Source organism: Chelonoidis abingdonii, chromosome 10 (genome assembly GCF_003597395.2).
Source record: "Chelonoidis abingdonii isolate Lonesome George chromosome 10, CheloAbing_2.0, whole genome shotgun sequence".
In the NCBI taxonomy this organism is placed as follows: Eukaryota; Metazoa; Chordata; order Testudines; family Testudinidae; genus Chelonoidis; species Chelonoidis abingdonii.
In genome coordinates this window covers 68,535,817-68,551,065 of record NC_133778.1, presented here as the reverse complement: position 1 = coordinate 68,551,065, position 15,249 = coordinate 68,535,817, and the positions used below count along the sequence as shown (strand labels likewise).

Genomic DNA, 15,249 nt, shown 5'->3' with positions numbered 1-15,249 from the left:
AGTCTGCCTTGGCAAGGTTTCCAGCACATCTTGGATTTAACTGGGTCAGAACAGTATGGTCAAGATATTCTGGACCAGTGGTTTTCAAACTAGGGCCGCCACTTCTTCAGGGAAAGCCCCTGGCAGGCCGGGCCAGTTTGTTTACCTGCCGCATCCACAGGTTCGACCACGGTTCATCGCTCCAGGCCAATGGGGGCCGCAGGAAGGGCGGCCAGCTCATGCCTCAGCCCACACCTCTCCTCCCGGCCCCCATTGGCCTGGAGCAGCAAGCCGCTGAACAAGCAGCAGCCCTAGTTTGAGAACCACTGTTCTGGACCATCTACATATGGTCCTATTGAAGAACAAGAGATGAAGCAGCAACAAAAATGAAAATGTTCAGATTCTGGTTAAGGTACATTTTTTTTTTAATTGGAACCTGTCCATGGGTCTCTACCAAACCACCACTCACTGTTGCTTGTGTTTCATGGTTTAAATATGACCTGCACTGTGAGTAGAACAGTGTTGAAGGTTCAGTCCCTGGCTGGTGCTGGAGCGCATCCATCTGTGTCGCTCCCTGCCTGCAACTACTTGGGCCATTCTGTGTATGCCTACACAGCAAAGAAAAACCCACAGCTGGCCCATGCCAGCTGACTTGGGCTCAGGCTGTGGGGCTGTTTCATTGATGTGTAGGCTTCTGGGCTCAGGCTAGAGCTTGAGCTCTGGGACCCTCCTACCTCACAGGGTGCTAGAGCCTGGGCTCCAGCCAGACACAGCAGTGAAACAGCCTTAGATCTCTACCAAACCACCCCTTCGCCTGAGGCCCACAAGCCCAAGTCAGCTGGCAAAGGCCAGCCGCAGGTATCTGGTTGCTGTGTAGATATGCCCTCTGTGGTTTGGTCCTTCTTATGACTCATCCAGAGAGCTGAGAGCCTCACTCCTCCTAGGGAAACAAGAAGTACAAACAAAAACCTAAAGCCTTAGTGACCCTGAACTAGGTCTTCAGCCCCAGTGTTGGCTCAGTAGTCCTTGCCCCTTTCCTCTTGAGGCTTACACTGCCTCTCCTGTAGGGGGGTTGCAAGGAAACCCAGGCCCACCCTCTCCTCTGGGTGATAAGCAGCTAGGGTCTGTTTCTTATGATCCTTTGCTAGTTCCCTTGGCAGTTTCCTACTTTTGCCTGTTTTCAGGTGTCTCTCCTGGAGCTGTGCTCGCCACTACTCTCTCCTTGAGCTGCTTCTCTCTGTCCCGCTTTTCCCAGTTTGTTGCTGAGTTTTCTTCTCAGGATGGCTCCCCTCTGGCAACCACCTGGAACCCCTGTTAGCCTCTCCTTTCAGGACCAGTCCCAGGGTAAAAGCTCACTGCTGTAGCTCTCAGTCAGTGTCCTGCTCTTGGCCCTACAGTCCTTCCTTGATAGAAACCACCCAGTCTGGCTTTCTCCAGCTGGGTCTAATCCTTAATTTCCTGTCTCCCTATCCAGGTGTCACAAAATGGACTAACTGGTGTGACTTTATCAGAGGACATGAAGTGAGATTAAAGAATAATCATTCAAGTATTGAAGTTTATCAGAGAGGCCCTGCAAAAAATACAAGAACCACTTGGCACATCTTCTATCCCTCACAACTGCCTGGCATCCTTCCAGTCACATACTGGTGGCTTTAGAACATTTAAAGTATTGGGGAAGTGCATGGCTGCATACAAGTGTCATAGGTATCAGCAGGAGCAAACCTGTGACCTGCAGTCCCCAAACCAAAAGCCTCTACACTCTGAGCTAATGGAGAACTTCCTTACCTGGGAGAAAGTTGCAGACTGTTATGGGCATAGGGGCCAACCAGAAGAAGGATAGATGATCATATACCCAGGGCTGGTATATCACAGAAACATTAAGAATCTAGGCTGGAATTTTCAGAGGCCTATGGGAGTTAGGCACCCAATACCCATTGAAAGTCAGTGGCATTGGATACAACCCCCTAAGAAGCATCACTACATTAAGATTTAACCAATATTTCTAATTTGATCATCTGAATGCGAGATGAGCACAAACCAAACTCCTGGATCCAACCTCTCTCTGCTTTTTGGGGTGTTCAAAAGCTGTATTCAGATGCCTACAGCTAATTATACTGCGTTCATCAGTATAGTATCTGAGCATCTTCAGTTGCGCATTAAGTAATGTGACTCACATCTGTCCTGTGTTTGTTCTCTTCTCCTCTCCACTAGGGGAGAAGTGTGTGCAGTGGCGTGTTTTGTTTTGATTTTTTTTAAATAACACACACTGATATGTATTTATATTAGAGAGAGCAGATAAAAGAAAAGTGCCTTTCACTTAAAGTGGAAGGGGTGGGATTTGTGGTGATCCTTAGTTCTTGTGGGAACTCATTCAACCTCGCACCGTCTCCTAAGAAAACTGTCTCCTGCACAGATGAACTTTACCCTTACAGAAAAGAGTTCCATCATGGCAGAGTTCCATCATGGTCTTCATTTTATGGCTCTAGTCAATCTTTTAGGTACCCTGACCTCACACCATTGAATGCCTGGAAGAGAAGGACCGAAACCTTGAACTTGATTTGACATTCTGTGGGAGCCAGTGTAGGGTGCAGAGGACAGTTCTGACGTGTGCAGGGGAACCCCACATCTCTCTGAACAGCATTATATGAAAGTTTATTAAGCATGTGCTGTGTTTAATAGAACACAAGTTAATTTGTATGTCCCAAGAACACAAATCACAAACCATAACATTGTAATTAGATTAAATTATACTTTATAGGCACCTAACCTATTTAAATATATATATATATACAGAGTTTGAAATGCTAGCGTAAATCACTAGAGTCATTAATTATATGATAAATTACACAGTAAAATATGCACTAGGTATCATTTTTAAAAAGATTTACTGAATGTAAAAAGACAGTGAAATTGCATGACACACTAAAAATAATGAGGAGGAAAAAGCCAAGTAACAATTCTTTTCAGGAAGCTTAGTAGAAATATGCATTATGCCAGCCTGAGGTCCAGAGAAGTGATCACAAACTGCATGTGATGGGAACCTGTAGCTTTGGCCCTGCCATTGTATGGCCCTGCCATTGTAAGAGGTAGGGAAGTGTAAATGGATTCAAACTAAAGCCCTTGCTCTGGACACCAGACTCTGGCCTCGATCTGGGTCTCACGGAACTGAAGGGGCTGTGGCAAGCAAGAGCTGGAAGCTGAAACCAGATCTTTTATTGTTTGTTTTATAGTAACACTTGGGGGCTCCAGCTGAGAATGGAGCTCGTCAGTTAGACTGTTCCCAACACAGCGCTACCTATTTGGAACCCAAAGCAGCATGAAATCTGGGAAACTGCTCCGTGGACTTACACTACTTTTTGTGTGTGGCAGTTTTCCATGATGTTAACACATCTTTGCCCATGGTAGCAATGGCAAGAGTTGTGGTGCAGTCCAGCTCAGATGGCTGTCATCATCTGGACCTTCTCTGAACAGGGTTAGACAAAAACGGTGGTTAAAATGCTGGTGCCCTGTACATGCTAGCTCTCCCACCACTGCTGCCACTGCTAGAGCTGCATTGGTGGCAGGCTTCCTGAAAAAACCTTGTGCAGACAAAATCTGTGATGGACAAGCCCATAGGATCCTTAAATACATCTCGTCCCCATTTTAATTTTCACTTATTTTAAGCAGATTAGTTACACAGCGGTCTCCTTCAGATTGTTGTCTTCATTTAAAAAGTCGTCTGCGGAATTTGTAGTCATTTTAAGCATTCTAATTGCCACCCAACCGAAATCCTCTGCCAGATTATGAAATCACAGAACCCATCTACCGTGGTCTGTTGTCATGGCTGTCATATCTCTTCAAGCTGCCGATCTTTTGTTCTGCTTAAAGTCAGTATCTACGCTGCAGTCTGAAGCCATCCCCCTTTGGTGATATTTCATACTAGAAAAAGCAATATGAACATGTTGATGGGATAGAAAATACAGTTCAGTGTTCTTTGGATCTACGGAAGTAGCCCTTCCTCAGCCTAACCTGAGCTTTGATGGAAAACAGAGAGTTTTGGGGCAATTACTTTTCAAGATAAGTTTTCAAGGTAAGTGAAAAGTTAATATTCTTGATAAGCTAGGAAAGTCTGACAAAATCACTATTTGGCTAAATCAGATCAAGTGATTGTTACCTGAAGTAATCAGATACTTTTATCAGCAGTTTTTGTATATTACACAACATAAAACTTACCATGTTTCTCAGATTCAGGGAGAAGGCCTCAATTCAGCACAAGCATGTGCTTAAAATTAAAGCCCTTGTGCAAGTTCTTTACTAAATAGGGGCAGTTTGCTGCATCAGGGCCTCACTGAGGTTGATCTAAAATACTTTAAAAAAAGGCTTTGAATATTCAAGGTCCAATTCTGCACTCTGTATCTGGACAAAACTCCCAGTCTCGTGTGTGTGTGTGTGTGTGTGTGTGTACGTAAATGTTCAAGGATTGCAAGGCTCCAAATGAAATTGAATCTGATGGAAAAAATCTAAAGCCTGGGAAAATTAACATTCAATACAAGTTATTGGGTGGGTGGGGAGTGGGGGCAGGAAGGGAGGAAAATGACACACAAAGCATAGAGACTCTGAAATTACACATTTGCCTGTACTATCAATGAGTTATTTACGGGGCACATGGAGGATACAGCACATGACTTTTATTGATTGCTATGTTCTTCATGTGTTTAAAACTGCCACACTATGGTGCACAGCAGTTCTACTGCTGAGTATAACGAGCCAAAATGCTTCTGAATAAAATCCAGGCAGTGCATCCCAGCGTGTCAGAGAACACCTTGTAGCATAATACATCTATGCTTGTTGGGTTCCCTTATGCAGTGTTAAAGCAATGGGTGAGGTTCTCTGCGATGCCTCTTACGGCCCTTTAAGCCCCCTTTGTGCCCTCCAAATCCTCCGTTGCTCTGGGGGGCTGGAGTCCCCAGTATAAATTAGACAGTTCTGAGAGCTTGTCTAAGTTTCAGCAGCCTTCCTGGGCAGCATCACTGCATGCTGTGCCCTCCCCTTCCCCCGACACCCTTTCCGATCCCTGCAGCTCTACCCACAGCACAAAGGCACCGGGGATTTTAAGGGGGTCCTCAGAAGGCAGCCTAGAGCTGTCTTCGCCAGCTCCTGTGATAGGGGTATGTTCCCAGGGCTTGATCAAGGTTTTCAGATCCACCACTCCATCCCTTTTACCCACTATAAAGGGACTGGAGTAGAGGTGAGGATCTCACACTTTCCCTGCATTACTAGGGTTAAAATATACCATTCTCTTAGTCATGTATGAATCACCTACCTCCTCCTCATCATAATCCCTCTCAGGAAGTCTCGTTGGTGGTGTCATCTCATAAGGGCTGCTCATCTCAAACCCTCGGTTCACTTGAGCAGCATTGCTAGTCCGGATTATGGGAAAGATTTTGTCATTTGCAGCAGAGTTGATGGCAGAAACATGTTCAAGTGTGTCTCTTTTATTTAAATAGTCCTCTGTCAGCAAATGCCTCTTCTCTGGATTTCTTTGCCTTTTATTTGCTCTTTAATGAAGAAGAAAAACATCTTTTCCAAAGCATAAATTTTTAGATATATCTTGATCCATCTGACCTCTCTCCCACTCCTTCCTTATTTTTCACACTCTCTCATCCCCCTTTTTGAAATATGCAATGAGAGTAATTATTGGTGCATGGGTTGTGTGCTACAACATCACTTGTTACAAAGGCCAGGCAGCGCAGTTTATAACGCAAGCCCCAAAACTTCTTATTACAAATATGGCTTAAGGGGCCAGGAGGGGCTGAGATCAGAGAAACTCCTTTCTATATTTTCATGGGACGAGGGAATTCTCCCTGACACAACACTAGTTGCACTTGTAACTGTATATGCAAACAAGAAACTGGTATGTTAATTTATACCCATTACAAAAGTTACTTTCATACATGCAGTCAAAGTCCTCCACTCTGCAAATGCCACATTGTATTCCTCCAGGAGTGGGCAAGGGTAGAGTGACTATGCCTGAGTGGCCTCCATACCTCCTGCTTGGCCGGATCATAGGCTCCAGGGCAATTCAGAATAGGCCAGTGCACAGGGGAGCATTGGAACTGGGCGGAGAAAGGGGCCACTGGGTCTAAGCTTATGCAGATCTAGTGGCTGGGAACCTCACACAAAAGACGCAGAGACAGCTGTTGCCATTCCAGCCCGTAGCCTGGAGTAGTGGCTGATGGGGTTGACACCTCTGAGGTACAGAAAACTGCAACATACCTATTAGTTACATGCCAGAGACCCAGCTACCCCACTGTCATGCCAGGGCGCAGTGCAGCAGGTACCACCTCCCTCTGTCCCCAGGCCAGGGTGAGGGACCTGCAGCCCCCAAGGCAGGCCCCACCCAGCCCCGCTTCTTTCTATAGCCTCAAGCACCTAGGCTATGCCCCCACCTTCTGCTGCTCTGAGCCCACGACCCAGCCCCTGCTGCTGGACACCCTGGGTTGGTCCCCTGTCGCCTACCTGCTGGGTTGGCTTAAGGGCAGGCTGGCCCTGCAGCACACCAACTTTCTTGTTTTTGCCACTCCCTGTCCCTCAACCACAAGTTGCCCCTGAAGCCGGTCCTGTCCCACCTCCTGGAGCTCACCCTCATTGGCTTCCCACCTGCCAGCACTGGCTGCCCACTGGGGCTCATCCCTGCCCCATCCCTGAGAAACTCTCTGACAAAACCCGGGACTTTTACTGTCCCAAGAAGACTTACAGATTTCCCACAACAGCTACTTCAAACAAGGGATGATCCTGGGAAAACCTGGACAGGGGGCAACCCACGTGGCCAAGGAGGGCCACAGAGGTGCGGAACTTGAGCTCCATAGTCTGTCCATGGGCTAAAGGGGTGGAGTCTGACCTCCCTTCAGGCTGTGGGTTGGGGCAGAGATATGAATTTACAGGCTTTAAGCCACCGGAGGGGGTACATTTCAACCATATCTCCATAGTTTGGAAACAGACACCCGGGGCCAGATTCTCAACAGCGTGAGCACCCATTTCTCAGGACAGCACACAAACTATTAGAGGCACACGTTCACAGGGACAAATACCTAACTTTCATGCAAAATGGTGGTACTGATGTGTCCCAAATAGAGAGACAATTGCATTGGCAGCTTTAAATATCTGGCCCCTCTTTTAGAAACTAGCCCATTTCATAGAGCTTAGCAATCTCCCTTGTGTTCAAGTGCCTAGCAAGCAACTATTTGTACCTCAGTGAAGTGAAAATGAGTCCTACAATTAAGCCCAGGATAAGAGCCCCACACAGGGCAGCCACAATGATAAGGATCAACAAGGAATCTGAAAAGAGAGAGATTAAAAATTCATAGCAAAGACGGTATACAAGGGAACCTCTAATATACTACAACAGGAATATATTTTGGAGTAAAATAGATTCTGCACCATCAAAACATATCTGTCTTTCAGGCTATTACTCTTGGGGCAGTGCTTATGACATGGCCACCATCATGGATTGAACCACTCTGCTCTAGAGCTAAAAGCTGCTATAGTTTGAGCTAAAGCGCAGGGAGAACTGTAACCCCTTATATCCGCTGTGAATCTTCCAAATTTTGTTTGTGAAAATAAAACAAAAAACCCTCCATTTTTCTACAGCCGTCACCTACCTCCCCACCCAAAAAATCATTACAAATCATTAAAAATTGTTTTCATTCAATTGTTTTGGGGTGGGGGGCATGAAAGAAAGTTCCAACTATGTCTACTCTGAACTTTTACATTTTTATCTCTTCACAGGGGAGGACAGATGGGTGCAAGTATGAACCAGAAGGCCTGGGTTTAATTCCCAGCTCTGTTACAGACTTCTTATATGACCTTGGGCAAATCATTTAAACACACTCTGCCTCAACGGTCTTTCTATAAAATGGGGCTCATACCACTTCTTGACCTCATAGGGCTACTGTGTAGATTAAAGTTTCTGAAGACACTATAAACTCCTCCGTCAAGAATCATTGCCTTGATCAATCTGGGGAGGAAATTTCAGTAGGGAAGTTCTCTTTTACACTTGCTTAGGATGACATTTTTCTGATGCTTTTAGTTGTGTAATTGCCTGAAGCACTGTGGAATAATAAAAACCACCTGCCCGATGCCATAGTACTGCAGCTATGGTTTTTCTGCATCTACAGCGTGGAGGAGTTTAACCACATGGATTTAAGCAAAATACATTTGCACAACTCCATAATGCTGCAGCTTCAGTTTCTGCTTTAAGATAGAGTAACCAAAAACTTATTTGCTAACTTTGGTGAGTAAAATAACTTTTTATTGCTCTTTACTCCTGCAGAGTCAACACAAATAAGGGCAGATCTACCCTAGAAGTGCTACATCGGTGCAGCAGGGCCCCTGTAGTGTATCTGGTGAAGACACTCTATGTCGATGGAAAAGCACTCTCCTGTCGGCATAATTACTCCATCTCCGTGAGTGGCGGAAGCTATGTCAGCGGGAGAGCGTCTCCTGCCGACATACTGACGGTGTGAACAGTGCTTAGGTCACTGTAACTTGCATTGCTCAGGAAGGTGGTTTTTTTCAACCCTTGAGTGACATACGTTAGATCGACTTAAGCGGTAGTGGAGATCTGTCCTCAGAGAGTGACCTGGATTCCACATCCTTGCGATCACTTAGCTCTGTGCAGCTACACTGCAGGCAATGAGGATACAAAGTGTCTCTAAATGTTTACTCTGAAGATAGTGGGGAGAAGGGGAAGGGGTATGGTGGAGACTGTCACTTGGCCCACACAACCTTTAATACTAGTAGTGCTGTAGCATTTTGGGTCATGAGTTAGTCTGTTAAACGTGTATCTTTGGTAGACTCCATATGGTATGTGGGTGAGTTGATGTTGCCCTCTAAATTTTATTGTTAGAATTTCCCAAGACTGTCTTTAAATTCATAACCTTGCTTTTGCATTTGTGCGTATTTTAAGCAATCGGTTTTCTTAATCGTTTTAGAAGAGGCATTAGAAGAAAGAACCCAAAAGCCTTCTTAACAAAATACATGCAGAGCATTCAATGAGGTCAAATATTTCTTCCTCTTATAACAATGTGCTTTTGCCTGGCCAGCTTTTCTGTGCTGTGTTAAAACTATTATTAGCCATTTCCCTAAACTTTCAGGCCAAACATGCAAAGGTTTTGAGGTCTTAGAGGTGAATACATAAATTGGTATATGTTTAACCTGTGTAAGAATACAGTGGGGGTAAGAGGAGTTGAAACATTCACACACAAATGCACCCTGCACTGAATTAGACCCCAGCCAGTCGCAGTGATTAAACAGTCATAAGTGTCAATTCTTCAGCAAACTTCTCTCTACACAGGATGATACTGTAGCCACAACCCGAGAGGGACAAGGGGGACATTTCTCTCACAACAATATTTTCCTATCCTGTAAGATGTTGAAAAATTGGAGAGTTTGCAGATAAAATCCACAAGAATGAAGGAGCTCAATCTGTTCAGCTATCAAAAAGAAGATCAAGAGGTGACTTAATCATAGTGTATAAATACCTTCCTGAGGAGAAAATATGGGGCATTAAATAGCATTTTAATGTAGCAGAGAAAGGTATGACGAGAACCAGTGGATGAAGTTAAAGCTACACAAATTCAAATTAGAAATAAGGCATGAAGGATGAATAACCACTGGAACAAATTAACTACCAAGGGAAGTGGTGGATTTTCCATCTCTTGATGTCTTCAGAACAAGACTGGATGGTTTTCTGAAAGACGTGCTTTAGCCAAACACAAGTTATTGGGCTCAACATAGGGTGTAATTGGATGGAATTTGATAGCCTGTGTTCTATGGACACAAGGAGGTCAAACTAGATCATCTAATGCAGTGGTTCCCAAACTTGTTCCACTGCTTGTGCAAGGAAAGCTCCTGGTAGGCCAGGCCAGTTTGTTTACCTGCCGCGTCCGCAGGTCCAGCCGATCGCGGCTCCCAGTGGCCGCAGTTCGCTGCTCCAGGCCAATGGGAGCTGCCGGAAGTGGTGGCCAGTATGTCCCTCAGACCGCGCCACTTCCCACAGCCCCCATTGGCCTGGAGCAGCAAACCGCGGCCACTGGGAGCCATGATCGGCTGAATCTGCGGACACGGCAGGTAAACAAACCGGCCTGGCCCGCCAGGGGCTTTCCCTGAACAAGCGGCGGAACAAGTTTTGGAACCACTGATCTAATATTTTCTTCTGGCCTTAAAGTCTCTGATGCTTCTCTCCACATGGCTACAGGGCTCATGCTTTTTAACTCATCCTTCTCTAACTTTTTGTCGTTGTTAACATGGTGTGTTTACATCTTCATATGCTACTAATGCTCACTCTACTATTGCAGGGTCTGCTCTGCAAGTAAAACACTGCTGGAAATCTTTCCCATAAGTAAACATCAAAAACTCTTGTACTCACTGTTGCTACAGTTTACTCCAGAGTAGCCCACATCACACCTAAACGATAATAAAAGAAATGGAAACTGAGTTCATGCTATTCAGTAGATGGTCATGAAACAATGGAACACTCCCACCCATCACCATCTTCTCTTATTGTTGGGTTTCATATTTGTCATCTTATCTCTATATCTGTGTAGTTTCTCTGTGATGATTTGGGTGAGAAGAAACAGTTGAGAAACACCAATTTCCTTTTTAAACTAAAATTTCTTTGACCAAGATTTTCAGACATAGAATCATAGACAATTAGGGTTGGAAGAGACCTAAGGAAGTCATCTAGTCCAACCCTCATGACTAGTGATTTTGGATGTCTCAATTTTTGAAGTGCCCAACTTGATAAACCTTAAAAGAAGCTGATTTTCAGAACGTGCTGAGCACCCGTCTATGAAAATCAAGACTCCGTAGGTGTTTCAAGATGGATGCCCAAAAATGGAGGCACTGAGTCACTAGTCACTTCTGAAAAACTTGGTCTTTGTGAGTCATAGTCTTTCTTGGGCATCTGACTGCTGACAGTGCCTCACTTTTCATCCCAATGTTGCCATTTTGAAATAAAACTTATGCTAGTGTCAGCATTAATTTTGCTGGTGAATGTAACAGTCATAGGAACAGCCGAATTGACAGAGAATGAAGAAGTTCTCTGTTTATCCAGAGGTACAGCCTGGGTAGTAGCATAGTTTCCCTACACTACTCCAGTAATGAGTTTTAACCCCATCCTGGAGGAAGCACCTCTGGAGGGAAACCCAAGCAAAATACCACAGGACTTATACTGGTCAGCACATGTGCTTCCCCTGGACCTCAATGGAAGTTCTGCCATGAATTTGAAGCAGTATAGCTCAGTCTTTGTTGCTTACTTAATGTCATTTAATTTGTCCAATTTAGGACTGTGGTTCTAAAAGCAATACTGTCAACTCCATCCTGTTTTAAATACCGTGTTGCCCCTTATCTTGATAGAACAAAGGAAGTAGCTGAGTACTCACTCCACGCAGTTTCCATCTTTTTTTTGGAAATTAGGAAGACACTGGCAAACTGGGACATTGTTACTATCTATAACACAATGCATGTGCTTTTCTTCAGAACATGTGTTATCACAACCTACATTTTCAATGGGAAAAAAAAGAGAGTTGTTTTAAAGAAAGTCTGAAAATGGATATTCTGATATAGAGGCTTAATACTTCAATATGCAAATATTCACATTTTTAGTTAACACAGAAGAAGGTGGCAAAACACACATGGTTTTTCCTGTCCCTTTATAAACTCACAGAATTCTGATTCTCCTCTGTACTTTGTTATGTGTTTAAGGGCTACAGAATGATCTTTAAATAGAAATACACACACAGAAAGGAAACGTAAATATAGGCACAATAACAGAAGAAAAAGTATTATTGCTTGGTTCCTACCAGTCTGCAGCCTTGCCAACTCTTGCGATTTTATCATGAATTTTTGCAAGAGTTAGTGTCTTCCTTAAAGCCTCAGCTCTTGGAATCAGTTAATTATGTGAGAAATCTCAGCTGATAAAGCATGTTTCTAGCACTCGTGATTATGGAGAAAGGCTTGAAAAACATGAACTGAATATCTGGTAAAGGCTCCAAAATCAAAAGGCTAATAAGAACCCCCAAATTCTTTATTTTCTGAAATCTCCTCATGATTTTTGAATGCTTAGGGTTGGCAATGCTGTCGTGTGCGGCACTGTCACGATACAACCCCTAAAGCCCAGCAGGCAGCAGGGCAGCTGAATCCTAGAAAGAGGATTAGGGGTAGATGGACTGCTGGCTAGCTCTGGGTTGTGGTGAGGCAATGGGCAAATCTCAGTTTGAGGAGGACCATAGGCCCCAAGAAAATCTGCAAACTGTCAGGGAAAATAATAATACTGAGTCCCACAGGCATGCTGGTAAGAGACAATATTTTATTCAATAGGTCCTGTCAAATGACAAAGACCTGCTATTTGTAAACCACTGGTATGCATGGTCAGGCTCCAGATTCTTTCAAGCCCAGCAGTCATGGTGGATTGACTCCTGAACTGTTTGCAAGGCTAGTAGATTGTCTACCCAATACTCAGCTGGCTATGTGCTGCCAATACTGTGATTTCAATCACAATAATCATATGTTTTAAATTACTCATGTGCTTAAGAGCTTTGCTAAATTGGAATGGAATTACTCATGTGATTAAAGTTAAGCACATGCTTAAGGCCACTGTTTCATCAGGGCTGCAGTGCCCAATTTTCAGAGCTGCAGATGCTCAGCACCTGAGAAAATTCCTTTTTTTTTCAAATGGTGCTGACAGAGTGTGATGAAAGAGGAATGAAGGTGGGGAGGGGAAAGCACAACCCATTATAAGAGCTTATAATGGTCACAAAGCTCTCACCTGAACAGCTTTTGTCTTCTGGGTCCTTCTTAGAAAATCCTGATTTACATTCACACGTTACTCCATCAGTGTCCTGGCAAGTAGTAGTTGCCTCATCACAGCCATAAATGGCACATTGTGAAAGTGCTAAAAACAAAATTAAGTATTTCAAAGACTGATCATAAAGTTAAATCTATAGTTAGCAATAGCCTTTAATATGAAGCAGTGTGCCTACTTAATAACCTATGTATTGTATAGTTAGTATTTCTGAATTCAGTTTTAAGGTATATGTAGGGTACAAATACCCCCGTCACCTTGAATTAACCCTTTCAGTATTGACAGCCTTCCCAACAACTGAACCATTCCCATCACAGGTACTGATCTCTCATTTCTCCCTGCCTACAACTGGCCTGATCTGCCTCCCAGTAGCCTAACCTTCCCCAATGCCATCCAGAAAGAGTGATGTTCTACCAAATACTTTAACAACGAGCTCTTGTGAAAATTTCTTCCCTTAACCCCATTTAAAAAAACACATTCCACTCCCTGCCCTCCCATACAAGGAGTTGCTCTTTAGTGGAGACTATTGATGGATGTAAAGCTGAGCATACATGTAAATATTTGCAGGATCTGGGCTTATATTTAATATGTCATACAATGTTCAACTTATATATAACTTGAATTGGGATAGGAGCTCAGACTAGGGGAGGAGCTCTATAATTGATTGGGGTTAGAAGAAATTTCCCCTTTGCACAGGTTATTCAGTAATTTCCACTATGGAGTTTCTTCTATCTTTTTCTGAGGCATTTAGTACTGACCACGCAGAGACAGGATGCTGCACTAGGTTCACCTGATTGTCTGAACTAGCATAGCCATTTCTATATTTCTATATTATTTAAAATTGATTCAGGAAAATAAACCTCAAAATGATACTCTGAAAATAAATCTCTCAGGATTTTGTTTAAAGTTGGTTTCAAAAACTATGGCGTTGTTTGGTTTGCACAGCTGTAAGTGATGAAAAATGAGTAAATGGCACTAATAATGCACTATTTACATCTTAGTTTAATTTTTCCATTTAGAATGTTACAGCCTCAAAAAAATGACTAGCATAAAATATTCTGTCAGACTCAAACTTCGTAAATCAAACTTGCCGCTACAGCACTGATAGGATCTTTTTGAGAAGATAATTAGGATTCTTAAATTATTTAATAATGAACTATAAATAGAAATGACTGAGTTGTAAATTTTAAAGATTCAGTTTTACAGGGTAATCTTAATCCACCATGACTCACAAGGAGTTCAAATCTATTGTAATTCAGGCAAAATTGAGTCACATGCTAGATCAGCCTCTGAGCCCTCCCCCAAATTTTCAACAAAAGATTCATCTCAGTTCCTAACTATAGGCTTAATCCTGCAAGGTGCTCAGTGAACTGACCTTGATCTAGCAAAGCACTTAAACACATGCTTAACTTGAAGCATATGAATAGTATTACCGGGTAAATATGCAGGTTTTGTTTTAGCAAGGCAATAAAGCACAAAAGTATCGCACTGAACTCAGTGGAATTATTCATGTGCTTAAAGTTAAACATATGCATTAGTGCTTTACTGGCTAAGGACAAAAGGATTTGGCATCCATACAAATGAGCCATAAATTCTGCATGTATACAGGTCTCCATTTGCATGGAGCTCAGTGCAGGATCAGGGCATTGGTGTGCAAGTTTTATTTTTGCCAGAGCTGGTTAAAAATGTGAACATTTTTCATGAAAATTTTAGAAAAAAATATCTTGTCCCTGTGTTTCCTTGAAAAATGTCAACATTTTTTGACTAGTCCTAGCTTCTGGTTATTTTTAATTAATGATACTTTTGCAGGAAATAGTAAAGAAAGTGCAAAACATAACAAAAAATGTTCAGCTCTAAGCATTAATGCATTTTTCCTGCAAGCGTTGGTTGTTTTAGTAACATAAGAATTTCCATATTGGATTACATTGGTGAGACATCTAGTCCGGGACCTGGTCACTGTGGCCCCAGTTCAGAAAAGAGCTCAAGCATGTGCTTAATCCATCCCTATTCAAGAAAACACTTAAGCACATGCTTAAGCTAAGCATATGCTTAAGCTAAGCATTTACTTAAATATTTTCCTAAAAGGGTATCATAAGGAGGAGGGAGAAAACTTGTTCACCTTAGCCTCTAATGATAGAACAAGAAGCAATGGGCTTAAACTGCAGCAACGGAGGTTTAGGTTGGATATTAGGAAAAAGTTTCTAACTGTCAGGGTGGTTAAACACTGGAATAAATTGCCTAGGGAGGTTGTGGAATCTCCATCTCTGGAGATATTTAAGAGTAGGTTAGATAAATGTCTATCAGGGATGGTCTAGACAGTATTTGGTCCTGCCATGAGGGCAGGAGACTGCACTCGATGACCTCTCAAAGTCCGTTCCAGTTCTAGAATCTATGAACCTATGAATCTAAATAGGGATGCTGGCCTA

General features: G+C 43.2%; 1 protein-coding gene across 1 annotated transcript in view; it reads right to left on the bottom strand.

Annotated features, from left to right (window-relative positions):
- Positions 1-3,390: 3,390 nt before the first annotated feature.
- The window catches only part of MUC13 (mucin 13, cell surface associated), a 35,966-nt gene continuing 24,107 nt past the window's right edge, over positions 3,391-15,249 (bottom strand). The window contains exons 7-12 of the mRNA XM_075069832.1: positions 12,788-12,913; positions 11,403-11,517; positions 10,388-10,425; positions 7,209-7,296; positions 5,282-5,516; positions 3,391-3,897 (exon numbers count right to left, since the gene is read on the bottom strand). Of these exons, the coding sequence (XP_074925933.1) occupies positions 3,847-3,897; positions 5,282-5,516; positions 7,209-7,296; positions 10,388-10,425; positions 11,403-11,517; positions 12,788-12,913 (653 nt within the window). The 3' untranslated portion in view covers positions 3,391-3,846. The remainder of the gene's footprint in view (positions 3,898-5,281; positions 5,517-7,208; positions 7,297-10,387; positions 10,426-11,402; positions 11,518-12,787; positions 12,914-15,249) is intronic.